This window comes from Thermobia domestica, chromosome 3 (assembly GCF_964235325.1).
Source record: "Thermobia domestica chromosome 3, izTheDome1.hap1.1, whole genome shotgun sequence".
Lineage (NCBI taxonomy): Eukaryota > Metazoa > Arthropoda > Insecta > Zygentoma > Lepismatidae > Thermobia > Thermobia domestica.
Genome location: NC_137456.1, coordinates 327,204,684 through 327,229,193, shown reverse-complemented (window position 1 = coordinate 327,229,193; position 24,510 = coordinate 327,204,684). Strand labels below are relative to the sequence as shown.

At 36.0% G+C, this 24,510-nt stretch overlaps 1 protein-coding gene across 3 annotated transcripts in view; it reads left to right on the top strand.

Annotated features, from left to right (window-relative positions):
* Window positions 1–24,510, top strand: part of LOC145681194 (uncharacterized) — an 85,334-nt gene that overhangs the window by 22,350 nt on the left and 38,474 nt on the right. For all 3 annotated transcript variants that reach the window (XM_081752687.1, XM_081752685.1, XM_081752686.1), the window contains exons 3-7: window positions 70–4,833; window positions 6,323–6,454; window positions 10,033–10,169; window positions 13,868–14,134; window positions 23,915–24,100. In XM_081752687.1, the coding sequence (XP_081608813.1) occupies window positions 70–4,833; window positions 6,323–6,454; window positions 10,033–10,169; window positions 13,868–14,134; window positions 23,915–24,100 (5,486 nt within the window). The remainder of the gene's footprint in view (window positions 1–69; window positions 4,834–6,322; window positions 6,455–10,032; window positions 10,170–13,867; window positions 14,135–23,914; window positions 24,101–24,510) is intronic.

The following is a 24,510-nucleotide window of genomic DNA, read 5'->3' as shown; positions in this document are numbered from 1 at the left end:
GACATTCTGTATGCATCATTTGTAAGAACTGTTACTCTGTACTGAAATTACTTTTTTTTCCCTCAATAGTGGACGCTGCACTAGAAACTCTTCTTGCGATGACTGATAGTGGGGATGATTCCACTCCACAGAAATCGTCGCCGAAAACAAGGAACAAAAGCGTCTCTCCATCTAGCCAAAACAGACAATCGCGGAGTTCACCTAGAAATACATCCAAACAAACGAATAGACACAATTCATATTCGTCTTCACCAAAAGGACCAACGGGTCAAGATCAAAGATCAAATTCTTGTGAAAGACAGGGAAGCTCGGGTCGGGATCAGGGTTATGCTGGAGCAGTTAAGAAAGAGCGGCAATCACTGCAGGCGCATCTAAAGAGTAAAAGTGGATGTTTTAATGCGTCTTCGAAGCATAGAAGTGGTCCAGTTTCTTTGCAGAAAGAACCACGTGGTCGGAAACAATTGAAAAATCCAACTGATAATGATGTCGAAAGGTATCGTGTGAAATACATGAACGATGATGATGATGATGATGATGACGATGCTGATGTGGTTATTGAAGAAGAAAGTGAAATTGAAATATCAGATCCATCGTTGTCTGGGTTTACACTGTTCAAATCATCGTCCTTCGCATCGGATTTTTCATGTCTTGACACGTCGCCTGATGTATCACCACGTCAGCAGGTCATAAATAACTTAAACAAACAGCGAAATTTCTCCGATCCTCAAATAAACAAGGCAAAAAGGTTCCATAATGTTACCTCGAAAAACTTCCAACAGAACAAAGCTAAATTCGGTGCCACAAGCAGTGGTGGTCCTTTCATGATTGACAACTTACTGTTGCCGCATAAGAAACGCCAAACTCCTAAATCTAAAGCAAATAAGGAAAATGAAATGTCGGCATTAGACAGAGCAAAGAAGTTCATTGAAAATAATGTGAAAATTTTAATCCTAATGCGAGGTGTTCCAGGAAGTGGTAAAACGTTTCTGGCGGAGAAACTCAAAGGGCAAGGCGTTGTTCTAAGTACGGATGAATATTTCGTGAACAGAAATGGTACTTATTGTTATAATTCAAATCAGTTAACGGAAGCGCATGATTGGAATAAGAAGAGAGCACAAAAGGCCATAAAGCGTGGGACTACGCCTGTGATTATTGACAATACTAATACCCAGGCATGGGAGATGAAGCCGTACGTGGCTATGGCCATCAAGGCTGGATACAGAGTAGAAGTAATTGAACCAGAGACGAAATGGAAATTCAACGCCCGGGAATTGGCCCGAAAGAACGTTCACGGTGTGGGTAAAGAGAAAATTCAAGAGATGCTGGAGAGATACCAAACAAATATTACAGCAAAGAAGTTGTTAAAGCAAATGAAATTACAACAGCCACCATTGAAGGAAACACAAGAAGCAGCGCAGAAGCAAAAGAGGAAAAGAAATAGGAAACGAAAGGATAAGCCAAACACAGGATCATTCCATGAGCGAAACAACGAAGGAAGTATTAGTTCTCTACTGCGGGCTGCATTGCAAGCTGTCAGCGCCGAGAACGAACAACCAAACCAAGGAACGGGGCTTAATTTTGGCAGTTCCATACCATGGTTGGGGCCCATTAATGCGAAAGTGAAAGAGAGTGTAGATACAGTAGAATCTAATGAACTCAAAGAGAGTTCGGAAGAACTGTCAGATGAGGATTGGGATTTCTCTTGTGACGCAGACAGCTGCTCGACGGATGATTGGGACAGCGAAGAAGACGAAGAGGAAGAAGAAGAAGAAGAAGAAAATACTGAGATTGAGGACGAAATCAGTGACGAAACTGCAGCCCAGAACGAGGAAGAAGGTGGAGAAAACGTTCAAGAGAATCAAAATAGTGGTGCAGTCGAAAAACAAGGTGATATTGGAGATCAACAACTGGTGAATTTAAATGAGAAAGGAAATGAAAATGAAAGCATAATTTATGTAAGCGATGATAGTGAATTTGATACAGATGACGTCGCAGAAAGTATTGAAGAAAAAACTGAATTAACTAACGAAATAGAACATTTTATCACCGAACTAATTAATTCTGAAACAGAAGATTCAAATGAGCTTCCAGATGTCAAAGAAGGCACTTTAGTTGAGATAAATGGAGTTGATACAGCCACCCCTAATACTCAAATCAGGGACCATCAAAGTGTTCTTGATATTCAATCTACAGTAACAGAATCTTCCCAAGGCCTAACAAACGCAACTGAAAATTTAGCACATCCTTTGCTAACTCCCGCCGAATTTATATCAACTAAATCAGTGAATATAGCTGATGACTTAATTGCATTACAGGAGCGTATGAGTAGTGATTTACAGAAAATCGAAAGCATGAGGAATGATGTAGAAAGCTTACGAGATACTGCAGCTGCAAGTTCTATACGGTCATCAGAGGGTTTGAAAGCTGATGGCGGCCTTCAGCGTCTGACACGTAATCTGTCAAACTTACGATTAGATGTTGCATCAGATTTTGTAAGTTGTGATGAAACCTTATCAAATTACGAGAACGCGAATGATCTCGAATTACCTGCTCCTCTTGATTTTACGGATAAATTCTACAAAAATCGAAGTAATGAGCTGATAGCTGAACTCAATAAAAGCGATAGTTTTGATGATGAGGCTGCGAATGATGTGTTAAAAACAACTGAAGAAGTTGAGTCTCCTCAGAATAACTTAGAGACAGATGTCGAAGCAGATAATTCAGATAGAAAGGAAGAAAACTCGTCATTGTTTTACGGTAGGTTTAGTGATAATAATGTAAATCCATTTGGTGCGATTGGGTCAAAGGGTTCAGCTGAAAACGATAATTCTGATCTCGCTGACGTGAAAGGTGAACATTCACCATCATCCGACGCCGATCTGATTCAATTTGAAGAAGGAATATCGGCTGCAGATGACTTGATTCAATTTGAGGGGCAATCACTGGCTGACAATGGCATTAATGCGGAAGAGAAATTAGAATGTGATGATACTTCAAGTCAGAACAAAGTAATTGTTGCAAAGGAAAGCTCTGAAAATGAGTGCATCATAGATAATTCAAATTTGAAACTCAATGAAAATGATGTTGCTGAAGTAACTTTAGAGAACAACAAGGCCTTAAATTTGGAGAGTGAAAGCAACATTGAAGCAGAAAGCATGCTCGAGGCTATGACAGCAAAACTCGAACAGTTGGATGATAAAATATCGGATCTAGTATCGTCAGCAAGTAAAGACTTACATTCTATAGAAGTTCCTTTCCCAACAACTCAAGCTGAAACTGAGAAACAAGAAGAAATAGCTAGAGTGGAAACACCGACTAATAAAGAACAAAGTGATGCGCCTACGGTATTGAACGATTTAATTCAAGAAATAAAGACGAATGATTTGGAACCTAAATGTGAGGATGTTTTGGAGGAGAAAAAGAGAGTTCTTGAAGACAGTAATATTGGACAACCACAAAAGGATAAAGAAAGACCCACAGAAGTAAGGAGACAACTTTTTACGTCACCATCACATATGTCTCCGGAGCAGATAGATTCGTTAATGTACGGCGAAGATAATGATGATTTGCTGAAATTATGGGAGAGGGGCGAAAGCTGGGTTAGAGGGAAGGACAAAGATTTACAAAAAAATGCAACAGACAAAATTAGCTCGAAGCCCAAACCCTCACGTGGTCTTATTAGAGCTCGGGCAGAACGCTTAGAAGTTCTGAAATCGTTAACAGATGGAAGTACTAAAGAAAACGAGCGCGATAATATTGATCGTGAAGGCGAGGATATTGATCATGAGCTTGCAGCGTGGGATTCCGTCGCTGGAAAGGTTGCTTGGGACAGTGTAATCAGTGCATCGCCTTCGAAAGATACATACAATGGTCCGCGACCTCAGCGTCCAACCTTTGCCAACAAACAAGAAGCAGCTGTTAGTAGTACTGATTCTCAAGGACCAGGCCCTGTTAATCCGTTATTCTGTGATCACGGTCACCAGAGCTGTTGGTTAGAAACCCGTAATATAAGAGAATCATGGACGATTACAAGCCATCAGGATTATTTGCTCACAACTAAGTCCCTAGAGTCCGGAAAAATGGATAAAAAAGTCAGAGTGATCACTGCTCGAAATAGGAACATATGTGAAGGAATAAAAATAAAAGCACCTGAAAGATATCCAGGAGTTCTTAAGTTAGATAAAAGTTCCATGACAGATGATGTCCTACAGCATACAGATGTGGATTCTTTGTCTGAATTGCAGCGGATGTTTCCACACATTGAGCAAGATGACCTGGCTGATATCTTTCATAAATGTCAAAATGATTTGAATTGGGCAGCAGATATATTATTAGATACGGATGTTGTATCTTTCAAACGTAGCAACAACCCTGTTAACTCTGCACCAGAGGAAAAGGAGGCTCAAGTTCCAAGTTGTAATGAAGGTGCTAGTGACGGGGACGATGAATATGAAGTAGAACCAATGAACGAGGATCATGCAGTGCATGATTTGGAGGGTGAGCACAGTATTTATGGTAGTGGGAAATCTCGAAAGTATAGGCGCGTTCAATCAGGTTGGGCCTTACAATTGAAAAAGGAAATCGAGAGTGCAATAACGGTAAATGATTCAATTGCGTCAAGAAAGGCATCCAATATCAAACTGAAAGAAGCAGTGACCAAGGAATCCAGTGAACAGCCCGAAGATGATGATTTACGCGATGAAGATCACGCAATGGATGATCTCAACAGTTCTGTTTCTGAAGAAGAAGAAAGTGTTTCAATGACTTTAGATGCGAATTTTGCAGTGGAGCTATACAGCCGTTTCGGGAATCCATCAAGTCCACACCCAAAAGGTAAGCATTGTATTTTATTTATATTACATGTTGTATTTATTTTTAGATGTGTGTCTGTGCATATATACATATAATGAAAACTCATTTAATATTTCTTAATACGAAATCTTTTTTATAATCAGAGATTAATACAGATTGTGCGCTGTTATATACAATGACCTTAGTTGTTTAGCTATTCTTAGAAGGTTTGTTAATAAAATTAAAAAAAAAAAAAATAGTAAGTATTTAAAATGAATTTTGTTCAGTTGTAGTCAAGAAAAATATTCTAATATTTTCTCTTTTTCAATGTGAAAGGAAACGACATTTAATCAAAAATCTTGACTTTCCTTTTCGCATAAGCACCAAAATTCACCCTCCTACCAGATATAGAATAAACTGTTACCATTAAATTATCACCATTATGAACATGATAGTTCAATGGTAGACCACTCACCCCCAGGTACGATTGGTCTTTGGTCTGTAATTTACTACTAGGCTACTTGAGTTTCTTGACAGCTTGCATCTTTATTAGTTACCTCCGTTAGCCTACGGGGCTTTATTATATAATGACTACTAGGCTATTTTGAGTTTCTTGACAGGATTGTGATGATCTTTTCCAGGGAGGATCTTGCATTTTTATCAGACGCCTTTCTTAGCCTATAGGTCATTACAACCACTCTATGCATGGTGGCGTAGTGGTAGTGCTTACATCTGCTGCAAGGGATTCTTGGTTGTAACCAAGGCCATTCTCAAATTCATCCTACATTCTCATTCCATCACTCATAATCCTTCACTTTCTTTAAATCACCCGGTTTCTTTAGCCTAAAGATCATGTGCGTGGGACGTTAAATTAATTTCGTCATCAAGAACAGTAGTAGTATTGTTCCTTTGTGGCCAAGTACCAAATGCGCGTGATTCCGGGTTCAGTTCACAGTGGAAGGGCTTTCTTCGGATGCAAACCCGATTTTTGGTTCGGTTCCCGCTTTAAATAGGTCTCGTCTCACTTAGCCTCGATATTGGAAAGAGAAAACTCCTATCAATCAGCAAGTTGGCGCCCACCTAGGCGCTTTACAGCTACTTTGTATTGTGTGATAATGCTTTTTATTATTTTGTGGATAGTAGTTTTGAAATTTCGTCTCGAGTAGAATTCTGTATATTCGGAGGCACAGTGGCTCAGTGATAGGGTGCTTCGCGCATTGTTCGGCGTAGAGTTCCTGATTCGATCCCCGGCCAAGTAAGTTTGTGTTTGACCTATCCTGCCCGTGGGTTTTTCTCGGGATACTCCCGTTTCCTTCCACCAATTCTTCCATCATCATTCAGTTGCCTTAATCATCGTCTCCTTTAGCCTAACGGGCATAAGTATGGGATGTTAAACTGAAAGATTTTAGATTTATGAAAGGAAGAATTCCGAATTTTTTTTAAAAAAAAGAGAAATAAAATGCCTTATTTTGGATTTTTCTTTTTTGTTTAGGTCATGTCTTATTTATTTATTATTGTTTCATTTCCACAGATTTACCTCAAGAATCCTTAACGTTCAACATTCCAGTAGAACTAGCACGCTCTCTCTTCAATTGTTGGATGGAATCTTTGCAGCAACAGTTTGAGCAACAGGAAATCACATTTGAGGATATGATACATGAAGGTCAGTGAATTCGTTAATAGTAAAATTACCTTTGTGATGACGTACTCACAATGTTACTTAGTTAATTAATTATTAACATAGTTTCAGGTGTAAGTGCAAAACCATTTTATATTGGAAACACTTGACAGTGGACCACGGGAAAGAATACTAGAAATCAATCGGAGCTTATTTTAAATGTAGCATTCTAGCATCTGTAAAAAAAAACTCCTGGAATCTTTATGTAGCGAAAATTAGAGCATTCGCAGTTTACCAGTGTCCCCTTGGCAATATCATTCACTCATCAGATAGAGTTGCGAGAAAAAATTGGTATGGCCGCTTGACGCAATTTCTAGTCTTGAGAATATTAGAATACATTAGGATTTTTTTTTTTTTTTTTTTTTTTTTTTTTTTGAGGGGGTAGGTAACAGAATAAAAACATGCTTCGCGTATCGTTCTCTCCATTTTTGAAGTTACTTCCGATGAAAGAATTTGTAACCGCAGTGTCAGAGTTTGTTAATGAGTGTACGAACTTCTTAAGACTAATCATTCACAAGAAAGTAAGAAACGAAACATAACATATGCATCCTCAAAACTCCAAAGTCGGTCCTGAACAACCTTTTCCAAATTAGGACTTGCTGGCCGGTCTCCTAAATCCAAAATCAATGTATTCATCGAGTTTCAGGGAAACTTTTAGCTATCTCCTCCCATCTCCCGTTGTGCATGAAAATATTCTTCCGGTTAGTCCTTAAATGACATTTCCAAAACGAGGATCTAACTACAATACTTTTATGTAGCAAGAGGCATTAGATTCACCTTATTTCATGGAAATCGTTACTAAAATTCAGCTAATTCGCCCGCGTGTCAGTATTGTAAATACTTTGTTACCCATCCCTCTGCAAGTGGTGAGCATATTCCATTTTTTGAACCGTAGATGCCCCTGAAATCAAATTTCTTATACGTTTGGAAGATTAAAAAGAAGGGTGTCTCTGTCACGAAAGTCATGAAAAAGTCACAAAATCAGAAAACAGTCATGAAAGTCAAGAAAATGTCACGAAATTTAGCTTTTAGGTCACGATTTTTTTATCTTTACAAATATAAGTATAGACTGGAAGATTTTGTTCCATAAAACGTCAAAATTCACCACCAAAAATGTGTATGGTCGGCTTTAGATGCTACCAAATCGCAAGCAAAGCATGCTTCTATCGCGTGCATGAAAATACGGCCTAATTCTAACTCTTGAGAATTTTGTGAAAAGTTATTGTTTGGTAAAGAAAAGGTCACGAAAAAGTCACGAAATTTCATTTTGCAATTAGAGTAGACACCCTACATATCGAATTCGTGCAAGGAAATTATATTTGGTTTCTTTGAAATAAAAGTACTCATATACCATAGTTGTTCCGATATGTGTAGTGAATCGAATTCCACTTTGTCTGGAGCCGCAGTTGCTCAGTGGTAGAGCGTTTACCTCTGTTGCTTGGAGTCTTTGGTTCGCGTGGTGGACAAATACCGTATGCATGGGTTTCCTCTAGGTTCTCCCATTTCCTCCCATTTTCTTCATTCCACCAATTTCCTCCCACTTTCTTCATTCCACCATTTCATTCATTTCTCATCATCACAGTTTCCTTTACCGTACACGGCATAATCGTGGGACGTAAAACTGGAAGAGTTAATTTTTACGACATAAGTGTGGGACGTAAAACGGAAAGATTTTATTTTGTTCCCCGTTTTCAATCCGTTTAAGAGTAAAACTTTAAAAATACCTAAGAGGTAAGGATCTAAATTTAATTTGATTCGCGTATTGGAACCGAAGATAAAGTAATCAATTAGTCAGTAGTATTTCACTTTCATATGTAAGGTCATTGCAATTGATCTTTCTGATTAGGAATACTAATTATTACACGTCAAAATCAGCCATTTTTCAATAGTTTAGTGAGTTACGTGCAGCCGTACAAGCACCGATGATGATGCACGTTCTGAAGGTTTAATTGAGCCATCAATTCGAGAAAACCTTTAAAAATCCACAATGTTGGTTTGGATGCTCGCAGAATGAACGTAAGATTGGTAGCTGACATCATAAACATATCATCAAAACGTATCAGGAATATTTTACATAAACATTTTCATATGAAAAAGCTTTGTGCGAGATGGGTGCGCGTTTTCTAACAACCAACCTAAAACAGGAACGTGTCGATGATTCAGAGTATGGTTTCAAGCTATTTCAGCATAATTCAAACGAGTATTTGCACTGATTAGTGAGTGAATGGATGAAACCTGGTTCCATCAGTACACACCTGAGTCCAATAGGAAGTGTGCAAAGTGGCTGGAACCGGGTAAATCTCCCTCAAAGCGACCAAAAACGCAACAACAGTCTTTGAGCAATATCTTTCTGGGATGCAATTTGGCATAATGTTCGTTGATCATCTTGAGAAAGAAAATATAGTCACAAGAGAGTATCATGGAGCATTATTGGACCGTTTGAATAACGAAATAAAATAATAATAATAATAATAATAATAATAATAATAATAATAATAATAATAATAATAAAGACGGCCGCATCTGAGGATAAAGAAAAAGTGCACCGGTTCACACATCCGTAAAATCAATTGTAAAGTTGAATGAGTTGAAGTACTACTTGCTCCCATCCGTACTCTCCAGATCTGGATCCCAGCATCTATTATTTGTTCCCTTACTTGAAGACATGTCAAATGCGAAATTGATGCATATATTGGAATCCTTGACAACTCGTACACATGAAAGTATTTAGGTGTTAGAATACCGTTATAATAAGTGTAACGCACTTCAAGGAATCTTAAAATTGATTTTTGACTTTTTCTTTAATTGCTAGTACCGGCACTTCTGACTGCAAGTAGTACATAGCTAGTTGTGAACTGTTTATTGAACATAAAATAAGGGTATTATTTAATTTCTCCCCCAGATCACTTGGTAGTGACTCTGGCTCACTGGTAGTGAATACGGTTCGTTATTTGTAACTGATGTAGTCATGAGTGTAAATACAGTGTGGACACATGGCATAAAAACTAATCATAAAACACGCAATGCATAAAATACGAACCAACTTGTGCTATGTGGTCACTAAAAAGCACGAATGCTATCTAACAGAGTCATGGCAGGAGCGTAGCAGGGAGGACCGAGCGTTACCGAGGAAGTGCGTCCGCAGGGAGCAGGTGCGTCAGCGATTGTCGGTGTACGCATAACGAGGTCGTTCATAATGGCTCATTATAAGTCAATAGATTTGGAGGAGATTCTAGATGCCATCCTAAAATAGTCTAATAATCTTATCGGACTTCGAGATAATAATCCTTCTTCGTCAAAACTTCCGGGACTTTAAATTTTGTTCCCTTCTAAAAATTATAAGAGAACGTCACAGTATGTTCAAAACGAGATGACCTCTATTATTCTGTGGTAGTGTAGGAGGTGGAGATTTTTATTCAAGGAAAACTTCAGTGGACTTAAGAGTTGAAACACTTAACATCCCAATCTTATGTATTGATAATGAGATGTCATTGAGATTGAGATGTTATAAGATTGTTCACAATTGACGTATTTTTATGTTTGTTTTCGTTCTTGATGGTTAGACGAAGAATTGGCTCGAAAGTTGCAGGAGGAGGAGAACGAATTGAGTGCACAGCCTACATGTAGCTCTCCTGCTGTGGCTGATCTGAGAGAAATTATGGACGGAGAAATGGCGTCAGCTTTGTACAAAGCTGATCAGGTAAGTCGTAGGAATTGTCATTGGAAGGCTTTACATTTTTCGAAACAGTATATAAAATGAATAATGTGTGTAGAAGGCAAGGTATACTCTTAAATAAAATGGCATTTTCAGCTGTTTTAGTTAATAAATGGAATGCTCACTGGTTTCAAATGTCTTTTGCTTCCTTCGTCAGTCAGAAGTCGAAAAGAAAAAGTAGTTATCAACAAATTCTCATTGCAACAAATATGTGTTGTTGTGACATGTGAATTCATCAGTACCCACATAAGTCTTTCAACATTTAACAAAGGAAACCACAGACTCTTAAAGTATCTCAAGAATAGATTTTGTAGGCGCAGCGTAGGTGAATACTCTACTGTGATAATGTGACAGTTTAAAGTTCTCATTTAATCTAGGATATCTCAGGCAGAAAGAAAGCAAAAGCTTTCGATCAGAAATATTGACATGGGACTGGGAAAAAGAAATATGAAGCATGTGTATAGAATGAAAGTAACGTTTCTAAGTCATATTATGTTAAAACTAAAAATCCTAAAGTTAAATGTCTGGGATGGTAATCTTGATAAGAATTGGCATTATGTTAATGATAGTTTGTCAAAATTTTGGGTTCTGTTTATGTCAATCCTACGCTTTTCAGTTTTTTGTCCTCTTTATGCTCAAAGGAGCTACATAGAAGCAGTTTATTTTTAGTGTGTGAATTGGTAATTAAAGATTTTGCAACATATATTCTACGTAATCTTAAGAATAATTCGGTTATATTCTGTAAAGTGCTTTGAAAATATTTTAATGTACATTTTTCTCCTTGTGTTTAATATGTGTGTGAGAATAACAAGAACACTTTTAGCTGACCATCTGGTTTGTAAAAGAATTACTTACTATACAGTACATTGTTAGAAAATGTGAGTTCTTCGACGTCTGCATTCATCTTCTATAGTGCAACCGACGCGGAGAGCAGGAGTTGCTCTTGAACTTAATCCATGTTAAATAATACTGCATACTACAGGTTAGTTACTGTATTATGTTAACAAAATGTGGTAGATGCTTTCTTAATTATATTTTTAAAAAAATAGTTTCAGGGTTAACAAAAAGTTATTGGAGACAAAATGTTATTGAAAATGTGGAAAGATATATTTTGAAGGAAAAGCCTTTCCCCTTGGAACTTTATATTTTCCGACCAAATGACCAATATCGCGTATGTTTTCCTTTCCTATAGTAAATGCCCTTAATTAGTGATCAGTTTTTATCATAATTGATTTTGAAACACAAATTGAAAGCATACCTATTCTTAATAGAAAACACAGTAAATTTGAACTAAGAAAGCGTATGCAAAAATTGTCATGATATTTATAATCAAATTTACGTAAGTAGGGTGTTCCACTTAAAACTGGTACGCGTTACGCACGAGATTCAAGTAACACTTTAACAGTAACAATAAACTAACAATGAATAGTAACGTTAAAGAGTTACCTGTTTATAAGAGATGCTGGCAGTGGTGGCCATGGGCATCCAGGCATCGCTGACCTCGTTTGATGACGTTGCCAGCAACAAGATCCTATATTCCTCCATTTCTTGTGCAGGTCTTTATGAATAGTGCTGGTCGTGGGGAGTTTCCTACGAGGATATTTTGCTTGAAACATTCCTTTACAATCTTTGATGAAGCCTATCTTAATATAAAATTCAACAATATCAATTCGCTAACTGCGCCATTTCTGTCACAAATGTTCCTTGTTACCACAAGCACTGTTTCAACACATAACACATTGCAATAACTCAACAATACTTTCTTCTCACAACAACTGACGCACGAACACAATGCTGCACTCAACTTTCCGATAAAATCCATTGTAGCCAACTTTAGAGACCGTGTCGTCACCCCACAAGCAATTTAACTAGAGATGATTAACCAGTTTTATGTGGGACACCCTATGTAACTGAGATATCTTGAAACTAATATTTCAAAAGCAATTATTCTTATTCAGACTAAAACTGATCATGATCACTAGTTACAAGAAGGAAACATACAGGCGACGTTGGTTCACGTGGTGAAGAAATACAACGATCCAAGGACATATACTTCTTCTTCGAAATATGTCTGTCGAGATTATTAAGCGTATTCAATTATTTATTTTGAAAGGTTCCCTCAAGTATTCCCACCTTCACACGCGACTGAAGAAAATACACGTGTATTGAAAACTTTCGGTGATCCAAAGTTGGTAATCTTCCCTTGTTCGAGGATGTTGTCTTCTATTATAGTTAAGACACACATAAAATGACTCTCATATGTGTAATAATAATAAATATCCGCACAGTGATTTTCTTCTTTTTCTGAATGTTTATGTTTTTTTTATTTTTTAAAACTTTTTACTTGTAATGAATTGTAGGCTTGTATGCAAAAGTAAAGAAACAGGTTTAGGGTGAGTTATTGAAGACCAGAATTTTACTACATAAACTAAACACTAATTCAGAACTCAGCATGGCATTGTAAATAACGTATTTGAATTTTCAAATGTAGATTTGTGTTTTCATTATTATATATGTACTAACCACTTCGCTTCCGGTACCCAGCCATCTGAACCGCAAGAATTGTACCACAAGTCATTTTGGGAATGGCTACAGCACCAATCTGAAGAATGAAAGTATGTGTCTGGTCAAGGAGCAGACACACTAGCGGATGTGGTTAGCGCACCTCACTGTAAGCCAGATTCGAATCTCAGTCCGGTCGCATCTTGATACCCTTAAAGTTTCATTTAATTCCCACCTATTCAGGGTACGGTGTAAAGGAAAATCTGATAATCCCTTCATTTTCAGCTGCTAGTCGGGTAAAATGTATAGCGTCAGAATTAAATAGTAAATTGTTCGTAATAGTACTTGTATTATTTTGTGGGTTTGCTTTCAATAATTGCTGATTGTGATTCTGTGTCAATAGAGGAAAAGTCTTATTGAAATAGTAGAACTATGTCAGGTTTACCTTTCATTATAATTGATTGATAAGATTAATATTCAGTCGTTTTCTGATTGACCAGGTTAACTCTTTAATTACTATTGATTAATCAGGCTGGTTTTTAAATACTTTCAGCGTCTGGCATGGTCAAGCTGCCTAAAGCATTAGACTGGAGAGGTTGTAAGGTCTGTTTAGCATGCGTTTGAATACCTTATTCAGGACATTTATATAATGTATTATCACATTACGATTCACTTCATTATCATCCAATAGTGTCAATTACCCGCTTTTGCTGGATGAACATAGCAATATGTTCCGTTAGTCAGTCACTTTTGACTATTACTGAAGCTCTGTCTGATATCGATCATGTTCAATCATATATTCCCTCCCCCAAGTTGCGGGGCTGAATTTGGATTTAAACGGCCTCGCAAGTGTTACTGTTCATCTCATCGACCCCAAAAAGTATGGATTTGACTCTTTTATCGATCATTATTAAATATCTCCCCCGTCCTCTTCTCCTAAGTTGCACCGTCAAAGTGAATTGATAAAAAACATCCCAAACCCGAACCTCGCCCATTGTTAAAAATTTGATCGAGATCGGTCGGGTGGTTCAAGAGTTGTTAACTTAGTGACTTTCATTTAGTCGCGTTTAGCCTTAAGGATGAGATGCAAAAATCGAAAGTAAATAGGTTAAGTTTAGTTATATCTGGTCTTAAAGATCTTTTTCATTCTTTCATTAATATGAAATTTATTTTGTTTTTAGGACAAAGTAAAGAAACAGCAAGGACAGGACAAAGAGAACTTAGCGACCATGCTCTCTCGACATTTGTTGTATGAAACATTTCCTGACATTGAAGAGGATGTCTTGAATGAAGTGTTCAATGCCCATGATTTGTCATACGAGGATACTGTTAACGTTTTAACAGCATCAATGGGAATTGGAGAACAAACAAAATTCGTTTTATCTCCTGAAGCACGCTACAGACATGAGAAAACACTCATTGACAAAGCCAAGAAAGAGAGTTTAAAGGTAAGTCTTACGTTTCAAATGATTTGTGTATGCTTTTCTGTTGGTTACATTGGCTCAGTGGTAGAGCTTTCACCTGTGGTGCATGGGGTCCCTGGTTCGATACCAGCTCGCGGCAAGTGGGCTTTGTGGTGAACAGATACTGTGTTCGGGGTTCTCCCGTTTTCTCTCACTTTATTCATTCCACCATTGCATTTATTTCGCATCATCACCGTCTCCTTTAGCCTAGCCGGCGTAACGTGGGGCGTAAAACTGACAATTTCATTTCATTTTTTATTTATTTTGTTATTTATTATCAAATTTCAAAATGGCTGCCAAACGACTTTATTGGCCATATTAGGATGCAGATATGGAAGCAATCTATCAAATGAAGTCTGCTATTATTATTATGTAATATCCCGTGTGGACTGATTTAAATCAGTCTGATTTAAATCAAGATTTAAATCACTTGATTTTTTTAATAAAAATCATTGATTTAAATCGAATTCCGAATTAAATTAATTTAAAGTGAGAATAAGTAAAATCCGGTTTCTGTTCTGTTATTTCGATTATGGAAGTTAATAATCATAATAGAATGAGACTCAAATGTACAGTATAGTATGAAAACAAGTGTCATGCAGAGGATGATTAGTGAAAATCCCGTTTTGAACAGTAACGGAGCAATCCTACTTTCTTCTTTTCGTAACACTGGGTTTCGGTTTTAAAATCGTTAACTATTCCAACGGGGAAATCGCCATCGACATTTAAGACGAAAATTCTTTTTTGTGCGCGTCCGTTTGTTTGTTCCCAGATTATAGGGTGTATTTAGAGTGGTCCTATCCCCTCTCCAATTTATTTATTTATTTATTTATTTATTTATTTATTTTGTTATAACTTTAGGCGAAATTCATGTATTTCATGCCGCAAGCTAGTTCTGAGTTTTTAAAAATAGGCCCCTGACAAATATCTGTAACTTTTGTGATAAAAAGTGTCATTTTGATAAACGTTGCTGTACTTTTTCCTTAATGCTTAACCTTTTTAAATTATATCACCTATTTTTAGGTGATAGGGTAGAGTCTTCATTATTCGATTAAAAAAGTACCAATAAGGCTTTTTCTTCGTTTTCTTCAAGACTAGAGGCTTTCACATATGCTTTCACGCCTTTCTGCGTTGAGGCATAGTGTGTGATGACGTCATAAATTTAAAAAGATTTTTTTGTTATGCGTATTATTATTATTATTTTAGCGGGTTACATTTTGCATTCAGAAGACAAATTTTCCACACTCGTTCAGTGCACCCCTTAATAATTTTCAAATGTTTTCAGATCTCTGCGTGGAACAGCGGGATCCAGAGGGGCAAAAATGTTTTTAAAAATGATATTCTTAACAAAAAATAGCTATTTTGGTGATTTTCCCGTCTCATATGGAGACATATGAATGGTACCGTCTGAAAGGCTGTTCTATTCTAAAGAAAATGATGTACGTACTATGCTCCTAGGATAAATAGGGATGTCTCAGGAAACTGTTATCTGAGATACTGTTTTATACGGGAATCTGGGGTATTTGGGGAATATTATTTTTCGCGGGCTTACTTTTGTCCAGAGGTAAAAATTAAAATATATATATATATATTTAACAGAAAATACCTTTTTTCGTGATTTACCCGCCCCAGATACATAATGGAGACATTTGAAGGGTACCGTTTGAAAATTTGATTTATTCTGAAGAGAATATTGTACAAATCATGATCCTAGAACAAATAGGGATGTCTGAGGAAATTTTTATATTACATCTGGGTCATCTGGGGCATTGTGGGGATGTTCTTAGCTCATTGTTAAATAGTTTCCTCACCCTTACTAATCAAGATAGAAGCTTGAAACTTTGTACACATTTAGTGCACCCCTTACTATTTCCCAGTTGATTTTGAGATCTGTACGTTAACACAGAGGAATCCAGAGAAGATCATTTTTTTTTTTTTTTTAAAATGCCGATAACTCTCAAAATTTCCCGCTTCAGGGACATGATAGGGAAATGTGAATATTACCGTTTGAAAAACTGTTCTATTCTAAAGAGAGTGATGTATGTACCATGATCCTAGGATAAATAGGGATGATGCTGTAGCTGCTTGACTGAAATCTATAATTTACCTTTAAAAAGAGCCATGATTTAAAAGCGGTTAAGAAACATTGTTTGGGATTGATATAGGTTAACGATTGGGGATAATTCAAAATTCAACCTCAATTCTTTCACTTAAATGGCATAATTAGCATTTAATACTAATTCCTAATGCTTTTTCTTTAGTTCGCGACTTGTATTATACGAGGAGAAAGATTTGATTTAAATAAAAAAAATCGATTTAAATAAAAAAAAATCAACAAAAATCATGATTTTTTTCCACCCTGGTAATATATGATAATGATGTCACACTATCACTTAACTCAGTATGATATGTTTATTCCGTAAAAATACGAAAACTCGATTTAAGGGCCGTTCAAAAATTTTGTGGCTTCTGATCCAAAAAGTTAGTATTGGCCAAAATCGCAATCCATTTTTTTTTTTTTTTTTTTTGATAATTCCTAAAATTCTTGTTTTCTTTCCCTCTCTTTCATTCGTCTTTGTTAGTCCTCATAAGTAGAGTGAGGGTTTTCCATTTTGTAGTCTGATTAGTTTAATATAACTCACTGGAGCATTTGGGTACGAAGATGTAGTAGGATTGATTATATTCTGAAATGCTTTCTTGATATAACTTATATAATTGATTGGTGTATTTGAACGGTAGAATCGTAGTTGGTCAGCTATATCTCGTATAATGAATTGTGCTACAATGTAATGTTAAATAAGAAGAAATATGTATAAGATTTCTTGGATTCGGTGTTCTTCGTTTATCGAGTTACCAAAGAAAAGGTAAGAACTAGCTGGTGAAAATATCTTAGCAACTACGTACTCAGACATAATAAGATCAGTTACATCCGTAAATTTAATTTACATATTTGAACGAGTAGGCGATATTAAAATAAATAAATAAATAAAAAATAAAAGAAATAAATGATAGCTATACAGCATATAGTCAAATAACAAAGACAGGACGACAGAAAGCATTTCGAAAAGAATGAAATGAAATCTTTAAGTTTTACGTCCTACGATTATGCATGTTAGGCTAAGGGATTAAGGCAGGTGAATGATGATGAAAGAATGTGTGGAATGAGAAAGTGGGAGAGAAAGCATTTTGTCGAGTCCTTAGTAAGGTTTGTATTTAGCTCTCTCTTCTGCATATCCAAACGAAGTGGAATCTTACAGAACTTATTTGTGTCTGTCCCATTGGCTTAAGATACAGAGAACTGACGACGAACGCATTAATAGAATTTCTTTTTTAGTTTATGAAATCGACATTAGTTCAAACACGAGTAGGTGGTGTAGATTCGGCGGATTATAGCATGCCCAGTCTTTAGCCATAACTGTTTTCAGTCTTCCATAGAATGTTTTCCACGAAATTTCAAAGTCTTCACTTTTATTAAAAGTATCAACAGTATCCAAGAAACAACATTCTCAAGGGTATTGTTTTCTTTTTCTTTTTCTTTTTGCACTTCTTAAAATAATCTGTCTCATATTGAGTATGAGAATCCTCAAGATGAGAATGAATGAAATTTCTAAATTGTCATAGTAACAATATAGAAAATAAGAAGAGTATTGTATGCAGATATTTAGAAATATACCAACCTATGTTACATACTCCTTAGTGTAATGTCCGGAAGACATCGTGACAGATAATGTTGTCAGTACTGCCAGCTGTTTGTAACGTACCGGTTTACCGGTAACGGTACATTGATTTCTTTTTGTTGTTTGTTCTGTTGTTCTGTGGCACCCGTATAGTTCATTAGTGCAGTGTTGATACCGTTAATATGTTTATAACAGTGATATTTGTTGTTAGGTTGATTTTCCATTAATTTTCCTTTGATTAACTGTATTTGCTTTTGTGTTGTCATTCTTGATCTAAGCCGTAGGCAATTGTTGACTTGCTATTGTTCGTGTGAAAGTAAACAAGCCAATCTGCGTGATGTCACTTCCGTAAACTTTAGTACAAGATTAATGCGATAATATTGACCTCGGCAATTTATATTAAATCTGAACATCAAAATAATGTAAAATAGCAACTAAGAACGACATAAGATGTAAATAATTAATTCGTAGATTCAATTATGTACACTGTGAAGTTCTATAATATTCCAACGCTTACAAGAATTTTCGGTTGCGATAACTGCTATGAGTGTGCATTTTCTTAGTATTGGTGAGGCTTAGGATTGACGTAGCCGTTATTCAACTATCAAAATTTATTAACAAGTAATACGTTACTCTTTTGTTTTAAAAGAAAGTTATGTTTGTTGTTACCTGACCCAAATGAGCGAGTGAGAGGAAATTATATTGAACGTCTTTAGAAAGTTAAAAATTTTAGCAGAAAAGCAATTATCCTAAATTTAATATTAATATTAAGATATACATGATTGCAATAACGAATAATTTGTAGGTGTTTCAAGATAATCACGATCCGTAGTTACCGTGTGCGAGTAGTTACGTCAGGTAGAGGAAGAAGAAAATTTATAATCAGCAGACGGAGGGTGGCAGGAGCCTCCTGTAATTTGAAAAGTTAAAGAAGAAAATCGCTTCATTCGGAACTAAACCTGGGACTAAATTCATATTTTTTTGGCTAAACTTTTGTTGTATTTGGCGTTAGGGAGTCTCCGTTCAAAATTTGATATTTCAACCTGTGTTTGACAATGCCACCGAGAAGTCAACGGGTTCCATGTCAGCCATGTTGATGTGGACGAAAACTGAGCAGTGGTAGAAGTCCCGACACGATGGGTGTCCGAAGCTGAAGTGGTGACCTCCAGATTTGGAACCTCGCACTGTCCGGACTCTTACACCTGTTTTTAAACTTGCTGCAGTCCAGGTAATCCTAGGAGTTTCTAGATTTTTATTAATCAGGGGTTGAAGTTGTCAGAACAAGAGGCGATTGAGCTACAAGCATAACGTTACCATGGTGATATAGTGTGTGTGCATTAACTGTGACGATAAAGCCAGCTCAATTAAATATGCAAATGTTTCATATTATGATGTCTAGCTAAATTAGTGTTGCGTCACGCATCTTCTCCATCTCCTATACGTGTCTCCATTTCGCTATTCTTTCCTAGAAAATGAAATCCATTGTTACAGCTCATAATATTTGGTAGTAATATAATGTCAACTTCAAACAAGTTTTTTTTTTTTTTTTTTTTTTCGTTCGTTGTCAATGTTCTTATTAGCCAGGATCAATATAAATGTTATTACCGTCACATTGGGAAACAGTTATTATTATATAAACATCTAAAGAAAGTGTAGCCTTATGTATTCGTTTAATTCAACTACAGTTTGCTACCCTTCGTATAATAAGACTGACTCGTTATTCTGGTAAGATTAAATGATGGTGCTGATCAAGAATATAAACATTTTGGCTCTCAACTGTAGGTTGTGATAGGTAGTTGCTAAAAATGCGTTCCCTTGTGATATCCTTAATCAGTCACTTGATTTTTTTTTTTTTTTCATTTGTAGTTGCATGTTATATGTGTATAGCTCATAAATCATAATCAAGTAGTAGTTATAGGGTAAGGGTATTCTCTTTTATGGCTAGATGTAATAGCCGGAGATGCTTAGTATGTGCTACTGCTTTGAAACTAATTTATAAAGACGATAGATTGTAGCAATACATGCATCCGATATACTCAATGCATAGGCGACTAGTGGTTAGTTTTCTTTTGTATTTATTCATTATTTTGGGACGTATATTGTAACAATTAGGGAGTTATTAGATTGAATCAGCCCATATCAATTTCGTGCTTTATATATATATATATATATATATATATATGTATATATATAAATAAAAAAATGTGTATAGTCAGTCTCAGTAAGATTCCGTAGATGGCTACCTATAATACTATAATGAACAAAACTCCAATGTGAACGCTCTAATTAAATAATGAAAACCAAATAATGTAATTTTCTAAATTTATTGAATTGTAATTAATTAAATCGAAGAATACATTCAAAATTTAAATACAGACGGAATATTATTGCATAGACATGTATGAACCTAAGCTTTCAAGGCTGTTGTAATTTATCTTTGATGAAATTATTATGTTTCTCCTTCATCTTGAATATTGTAATTGATACTGTGCATGGCTTGTAACGGTAATAGTATCTGAAAGCAATAAAAGCAATCATTCACATTAATTTTATATTTTGAATAAAACATTTTGTTATGTTAATGCATACTTACATATCTATATATATTAGTATAGATATTTAAATATAATTATAAAGTGAACAATTTTGGACAGATCTTATGGCTGGTATACTACTCTAGAAAGAATCTGAATCTTTCTTTTCGTGCATGGGTTGTGCGTTTTGTGATGTTGGCCGTGTGTGCGGACGCGCTGTCATGATGAAGCAGGATCCCACGCAATCCAGTTCTTGGACGCCGTTCCCGAAGCTTCTGGAACACTTTGTTAGTCAAACAGTGGTGTACCACTGAGCAGTAACAGTCCTTTGTTCTTCAAATGGGACAGTTGCAACGTGGACAGATTTGGAGAAGAAAGTTGCGACCATCTTCCTCTCCACACTTCGCGGTCGCTTCACTTTCGTGGGTGGTTTTTCGTCTGAAAAGATCCAAATTGTAGACTGGCGTTTATTTTCAGGGTCAAATTGATAGATCCAAGTTTCATCACCAGTAACAATGTCAGAGACGCGTCGAGAATTGCCTCCATTAAATCTTGCAAGCATTTCTTCACCATTCCACACGTATGCTTCTGCTGTTCAGTCAAAGTGTGAGGCACCCATCGAGATGAAACCTTCCTGAACCGGAGATGATCATGAAAAATTTTTGTTACTGCTCTCGATCCAATGTTTACTGTAGATTCAATGTCTTTGAAAGTTGTTCGAGGATTTTCTCGAATCATTTGTTCCACAGCGGCAATGTTTTCATCTGACACAGCTGTTGCCGGGGCTCTTCTGAATTAGTTCTCTCTTCATCTTTAAGCGATGTCCGGCCTCTTCTGAATTCAACAAACCACCGAAAAATTGTAGCACGGGAAGGAGCAAGGTCCCCAAATGCCCCCTGCAAACGGTCAAGGCTTTGTGTCTCGTTCAAACCACTTTTGAAATCGTAAAGGATCATTGCCCACAATTGTTCCCTTTCGAGCTCCATTCTAGACAGCCGAATACTGCTCACATCAACAAACAAGTGAAGGCGATACGGCCACGCCGATAAGCGAGGCGAGTTTAAACTTGCTTCGCTTCTTCGCTCTGGATACCACTACCGAACGCAGTTGTTGGAATTCAAATACTGTGTCACAACAACGCGTATCTCAAAACTTTCGTAGTGACCCTGGTATTGTTGAAAGTGTTTATTTCTTTTCGTATAAATATTTGTTGTCCGTCCAGACATAGAAGCGGCTGTACCACTTCTTGTTTGAGATTTCTTTTTCAATATCCACACAGTTGTTGTTGTGGTAAACGCCAATCAGGAATCCTATCACGAAAACTTTTCTACATTTTCGTTCTATCCTTATCATCTTCCCACCACAATTGGAATATTTTTACGCGTTGTGTACTTACGTGGCATTGCAGTTTTCAACACGTCACAGAATGAGACACTTGCGTGAACAGAACGAACCAACCACATCACAACAAGTCTGTGTCTCAACTGTCGGCAAAAGAGAGCACAAGTTACACGACAATGTGACTAACCTGATCGCCCAAACATAGTTAGTACGTAGTGTAATTATATCATAATTATGAATACCGGTAGTTGTGGCAAATGCCTTATTTTGCCATTTTTACCCGAAATCGTGAATAAATGACATATTTTGATCATTTGGCGTATTTGTAATTTTTATGGTTGCTTCTTATGTTTTGTTCAACTTTTAGCTGAAATACGTGACATTGCTTGCCGTTATCGTGTAATGCATCTCACTGGAGATATGTAATTTTATGCTCCTCACCAGAGGGAATTTAGGACATATCACTGTTGACCAACCAAATGCATGGAAGAGCACAGTTGATATTACTATGAATTTCAAGGTTGTGACGTTTTTCAAATATGATCCTCTCACATCGGTAGATGTCGAACGATCGTTTAAAGGCTTTAAACCAGGGTTGGGTAGTTTAAACCAGCTAATCTTTTCAAAAAAAAAAAAAAAAAAAAAAAAAAAAAATGGTTTAAACCAAAAAAACGAAAAATGTTCGTAAAATTGTAAGTGTTCGTAAAGTCTTGATGAACACACATTTGTGGGTTATCACGTTTCACTCCTGTATATTATCCGTGTTATATTCAGACCTAAATTCCCCATTCATTACTCAAAGAGATTATACTCCAAGAGCAACCTTTTTATATATATATATATATATGTTTATAAAGCTTCCTTTTGTAATTTTTTTATAGTGTTATTATTGTTATGCAGTTGCAATCAAAGACAAATTCTAAATATTGTTTCGTTTTAATAATGTTTACTATTGATAAAATACATCAAAATGACGTACTTTTTTATTTGCGAGGAGGGTGCATACAAACCCCACGAGATTCGTTTATTGAAATCAGAAGTATCTTTGGTATTTATCCATGTATAAATGGGTCACAGCCAAAGTGGACTCAAATAATTCGTATTTTTATTCACTTTTCGTACTGATATGCAAATTAAGTCGTCGTATTTCTTTAACTTGAACTAATAAAAGTCGTAGTGAACCAACTTGGGCTAAATTAGTTCTTCTGTATTCTCCAGTATTTTGAAATTGTCCATATGTAATTCTGTGATATGGTTTCACTTGTGTAACTATTTATCTTTTTGTCCTTCTGAAATGACTCTTGACAAGTATATTAACAAGTATGTAAAAATCAGTACAACGTATTTTTATTAGAAGTCCTTCTTGAGTGAGCTGGCAGACGTATCGCATTTGTGGCCAATTAGTCCCGGTTTCAACTTCAAATGGAGGAAAAATTTCTCTCGGATGTAAGCCGAGAAGTGGTTTGGATTCCGCTTTAAACTTATGTGACCCCTTTCAGCATAACCCGCTTGTTGCACAACAACACCAAGGCGAAACAAACTTACTTCTGTTTATATGTGATATAAATATATAGAGCAAATTAATGAAACCAAAAAAACCTGGTTTAAACAAAACAAAACAAAAAAACGTTTTTTTTTGGGGGTTTTTTTGAATAAAAACCATGGTTTTTGCCAACCCTGCAAACGCATCTTATCGGACAGATAACACTACTTGTGTGTCAACAGCCTAAAGAAAATGCTTATGCTATGTGTTTTACGGCATGACTGGTTTATCAAGTGCCAAAATATGGTTTACCTAATATGAACTTTTTTTTTTTTTTTTTTGTGTAGTTTTTTCTGGTTACGGTATTCATGAAGGTATATACCTCGCAGTTTTATGTTCGTGAGATTAATATATTGATATGAATATTCATATAAATGAAAGCCTTTTTTGTTATAAACAATCTTTTACTGTACGTATTTTAACCGAAAACTTACATTAACTTTTCGTCATGGGCAAGTCGGACAAATGCATGCAATTTGTTCACGACGAAAAGTTTAAGAAATTTTCATAAAATTCAGTTTTGTGTTACATGATTTCTGTGTAGAATTGTTAAAATATAGTACTTGATATTTATTTCTGTAAATTTTGTTTCTAATTTCGGGTAGTATAAATTAACATGCTTTCAGGAGACTATATTGTTGTTTGCAGTGTATATTTTTTTTTTCTTCAGGTTTTTCAAGAAGCCGAAGAACGAGCTAAAAGGGCGGAAGAATCGAGAATCGATCCAAAGGAAGCTTGTGACTATTATAGGGAAGAAGCTTCAAATCATTATTACATGAGAAATCAGTGTTACCAGAAAGCCCAAGAAGCTTACCACAAGGGCATGAAATCCGTCGCTTCTTATTATGCTGATCTGGTAAGGCTAAATCGATATATTTACCTTGGTGAACTAGAACAGTTTCAGTGTTTGAAAGTTATTATTATTATTATTATTATTATTATTATTATTATTAATAATAATAATAATAATAATAATAATAATAATAATAATAATAATAATAAAAATAAAAGAATTACATGTAAAGCGATGCCTCTCTATAAAAAAATGCATAGAAGGAAAGATTATTGTATTTTGCGAAACAGGAATAATCCTTGTCAAATTTACTTTAAAAGAATAAATAGTCTCTTCTCTAGCATCCAAAAATTTCGCAGCATACGAGGTGTCTTTAAAAAGTATGAACTTTTAATTGGCAAATATACATTTATTGATTTGGAAATCCGAAACACTAATCCCCTTCAAAGTAGTCTCCTTGGTAATGCACACAC